The sequence below is a fragment of the Neovison vison genome, chromosome 1 (genome assembly GCF_020171115.1).
Source record: "Neovison vison isolate M4711 chromosome 1, ASM_NN_V1, whole genome shotgun sequence".
In the NCBI taxonomy this organism is placed as follows: Eukaryota; Metazoa; Chordata; class Mammalia; order Carnivora; family Mustelidae; genus Neogale; species Neogale vison.
Window position 1 is genome coordinate 156,299,660 of NC_058091.1, and position 4,493 is coordinate 156,304,152.

Below are 4,493 nucleotides of genomic sequence, written 5' to 3' on the forward strand. Positions count from 1 at the left end.
TGGTTTAGTAACAAATACGGTTGGTGCTCATTATTTAGGAGGGTTTTTATTTTGTTTTCGCTCAGATGGGTCAGTGAGTGCAAGGATTGGACTATGTGGTGAGAATACGAAGTGGGCATAACAATTTTTTCGTTCATGATGTATGTCCCTTCTCTCGGGTCCCATGTAGCCCCCATTTTCTTTAGCAGCTCCTGATCCTCAGAACTGTATTCCATAGGTTTATTATTTTCTTGTGGGGGCCGTGTGCTCAGGGTGAGAATGGGCCCAGTCTCTTTTTCCCCCAGGGCAGCTTCCTTAGCAGCTTGATCTGCCAGCTGGTTTCCCCTTGCCACCGGGCTACTATCCTTTTGGTGACCCAGGCAGTGTATAATGCTCAACTTTTGGGGCAGGAACAAAGCTTTGAGCAGAGCCAGTATTTCAGGTTTATTTTTAATTTCTTTTCCCTCGGAGGTGAGGAGCCCTCTTCTCCGATAGATTTCACCATGCACGTGGGCCGTAGCAAAGGCATAGCGGCTGTCGGTATAAACGTTTAGTTTCTTACCTTCTGCCATCTGCAGAGCCTGGGTCAGGGCGATGAGTTCTGCCCGCTGAGCTGATGTCCCAGGGGATAGCGTCTTGGACCAGATTACCTCTGTCTCACTAGTCACTGCAGCTCCTGCTCTTCGCTCGCCATTGTGCAGGAAGCTACTGCCATCTGTATACCAGGTGTAGTCCGCTCCCATGAGGGGCTGGTCCGTCAGATCCTTTCGGGTGCCATGGACTTCAGCTAGAATCTGGAGGCAATCATGTGTTTCCATTGCCTCGGGTAAGGGGAGTAGGGTGGCAGGGTTGAGCGCCACCACAGGCCCAAACTGTGCACGATCAGTGTCCAGGAGCATGGCCTGATAATGAGTCAGGCGAGCATTGGAGAGCCACCTGTCTGGGGGCTGCTTGACCAAGGCTTCAACCGCATGGGGGGCCAAGATGGTCAGTGACTGGCCCAAAGTTAGCTTGCCCGCGTCCTTGACTAGGATGGCGATGGCAGCCACCATTTGCAGACAGGGTGGCCAACCAGCGGCCACAGGGTCTAACTTCTTTGACAGGTAGACCACCGGGCGCTTCCAAGGCCCTAGCTTTTGGGTTAGTACTCCCTTGGCATAGCCCTGTTTTTCATCTATGAACAGTTCAAAGGCCTTAGTCACATCTGGGAGTCCCAGGGCTGGGGATTCTAGTAAAGCCTTTTTGATGTTGGAAAAGGCCTGTTGCTGCTCCTTGCCCCAGTGAAACTGAGACCCTTGCTTAGTGAGGGGATATAAAGGGGCTGCCATTTCCGCAAACCCAGGGATCCATAGGCGGCAAAATCCAGCCGTTCCCAGAAATTCCCTTAGCTGTTGTGGGGTGGTGGGTGTGGAAATGCGGAGGATAGTTTGCTTTCATGCCTCAGTGAGCCATCTCTGTCCTTCCCTCAGCTGGTATCCCAAGTAGGTGACTTGTTTTTGGCATATCTGGGCTTTTTTTGCTGAGGCCCGTTACCCTAACTGTCCCAGTGCCCGTAAGAGGGCTTTAGTGCCGTTCAGGCAGTTTTCCTTGGTGTTAGCAGCCAAGAGGAGATCATCGACATATTGAAGAAGTACCAGGGAGGGATGCTGCACCCGGAAATCAGCTAAGTCTCTGTGCAGCGCCTCGTCAAACAGAGTGGGACTGTTCTTGAAACCCTGGGGAAGCCGGGTCCAAGTTAACTGTCCTGAGATCCCAAGATCTGGGTCCCTCCACTCAAAGGCGAAGAGTGGTTGGCTCACTGGATGTAGTCTTAAACAGAAAAAGGCATCTTTCAAATCTAGCACCATATAACATCCATGGGAGGGGGGCAGGGTGCTCAGTAGATTATATGGATTGGGCACGGAGGGATGTATGTCCTCAACTCTTTTGTTAACTTCTCTCAGATCCTGTACTGGCCGGTAATCTCCTGTGCCGGGTTTTTTTACTGGTAAGAGAGGTGTATTCCAAGGTGACCGGCAGGGAATTAGGATTCCTTGATCGAGAAGTCTCTTAATATGGGGCCTTATGCCTTGGCGGGCTTCGTGAGACATTGGGTACTGCTTTATCGACACTGGGGTGGCTGTTGCCTTGAGTTGGATTAAGAGAGGGGGTTGTTGATGAGCCATTCCCATGCCCCCCGTTTCCGCCCAGGCTGTAGGGAATTCTTTTAGCCAGGCTCCATTTTGGACCTCTGAGGGTTGTTCAGGTTCATATAGTCTATATTCCTCCAAATGGAGGGTTAGTACCTGTAAGGGTCCCCCGTTGGGGCCTGTTATCACCGCCCCTTCCGGGTTGAAGTGGATTTGGGCCTTTAGCTTGGTTAGAAGGTCTCTTCCCAGTAACGGGTAGGGGCAATCGGGTACGTGTAAAAATGAATGCGTCACCTTACCGGTAGCCAGCTGGACCCTGCGTTCCGTGGTCCACCGATAGTTCTTTCCTCCAGTTGCTCCTTGTACCCAAGCAGTTCGGTTGCTGAGTGGTCCTAGAGTCTGGGTTAGGACTGAATGCTGGGCCCCGGTGTCTACTAGGAAGGTAACTGGCTGCCCCCCGACGCTTAAAGTTATCCTGGGCTCAGGGGGGGCTCCTGGCCCCGACTTCCCTAGTCTTCCGACGTCAGTAGGGAAGTCAGTGGTTTGGGCGTCGGGGGTCCTCTGAGATTCTTGGGGTTCTTGGGACACTCTCGTGCCCAGTGTCCTCTTTCCTTACAATAGGCACACTGGTCTTTGTCTAGTTTGGTCCCTCTTCGTTTTCGCTCTCCCAGTCTGACTTCCTCTCTGTTCTGTCCCTGAGTAACTACGGTGGCCAATACCTTAGTCAATTCCTTGCTCCGCTTCTTGTCTCTCTCGTCCTGTGCCTCTTTCATTCTTAACCACATTCTCTCCTCTTTCTCTTCTGGAGTTTCTCTCTTATTGAACACCTTTTCTGCCTCTTTTAATAAGTCAGACAGCGTATACCCCTGTAGCCCTTCTAATCTCTGTAATTTGCTCCTAATGTCAGGGCTTGACTGCCAGATAAAGGACATCGATACACTAGTTGCTTGCCCTTCATCATCAGGGTCATACGGGGTGTACATTCTATAAGCCTCCTTAAGTCTTTCTAGAAAGGCAGAAGGTGTTTCTTCCTTCCCCTGTATTACTTGCTTAACCTGAGCCAAATTAGTGGGCCGTCTCGCGGATGCTCAGAGACCCGCTATGAGCAACTGGCGATAGAGACGTAGGTGCTCCCTACCTGCAGGTGTGGCGAAATCCCAATTTGGGCGGGTTAAGGGAAAGGCTGTGTCGATCTCATTGGGCAACTGGGTTGGTCGCCCATCATCGCCCGGTACGTTCTTTCGGGCTTCCAGGAGGACTCTCTGCTTTTCCTCCGAGGTCAGCAGAGTCTGCAACAGCTGTTGACAATCATCCCAAGTGGTTTGATGGGTAACTAGAATAGATTCAATCAAGTTAGTCAGGGCGACGGGGTCCTTAGAGAAGGGGGGGTTATGTTGCTTCCAGTTATAAAGGTCAGAAGCGGTAAAGGGCCAATACTGTGGCTGACCATTTGGACCCTCCCTCAAGGGGAAAGCCTGGGAGGCTTGGCTTGGAGGCTGCACACGTCGATCCCTAAGTCGCCCCACAATGGGTGACGCCAGAGAACTAGGCTCTCGCTCTTCTGTTGCAGCCTCTGGGTATGGAGGAGGTTCTTCTGTTAACAGGTCGATAAGAGGGGACCCCGTGTCTGGAGGCAAAACGGGAGCAGGCTTGGGGGGTTTTGGGGACTTATCTTGGAGCGGGGTGAGGGCGGGGTAAAGAGAAGAGGAAGTAGGAGTAGGTGGAGGAGGAGTGGGTTGGAGATGGGACAATTGCTCTCTTAGGGGAGGCGGGGTGGTGGGGGTGATAGGGGAAGAGCAGGGTTTAGGAAGGGGAACAAAGGGCTGGATCCAAAGTGGGGGGTCTGAAGCTAGAGCCCTCCAGGTGACAATGTAGGGCACCTGATCGGGGTGTCCATGGGGCCCGGGGCTGAAAACTTTGGCTTCCTCCTGAGAAATAATATCGAGGTTAAAGGTGCCATCGCGTGGCCATCCTACATTGAAAGTGGGCCATTCGGAGGAACAGAAGGTGACCCATTTCTTTTTCCATATTTCCACCGACTGGTTGTTTGCCCGGTCCCGGACGTCGCTCCAGTGGCTTAGGGTCAGGCTTAAGGGGGTAGTCACTGTCTGTCCCATAATTTCAAGAACAAAAAAGGTTAGTATCACAGAGACAAAGACTAGACTCAGACACAGAACAAACAAACGCGCTGCGCGGTTTAGGCGCAAAACCGAAAGCAAAAACTCAAGCGGAGATCCAGGGAGCCCGGATTCCCCCTCTCCAACCAAGGCCGCGTATCCCTCCGATACCGAGCTCCAAATGCCCCGCTGCCCCGGGGCATAGATGTCCCAAAGGACCCAAATGTCCCGCCTGGTGGGACTACAAACGCCTCTGGAATGTCTTCCA

The 4,493-nt window shown here is 52.4% G+C and overlaps 1 protein-coding gene across 1 annotated transcript; it reads right to left on the reverse strand.

The window, feature by feature from the left end:
* Positions 1–1,508: 1,508 nt before the first annotated feature.
* On the reverse strand, positions 1,509–4,225 carry LOC122911460. The gene is given in 2 exon segments (XM_044256220.1): positions 1,509–2,617; positions 2,725–4,225. Coding segments are annotated over 2 exon segments (2,610 nt in total).
* Positions 4,226–4,493: the final 268 nt, after the last annotated feature.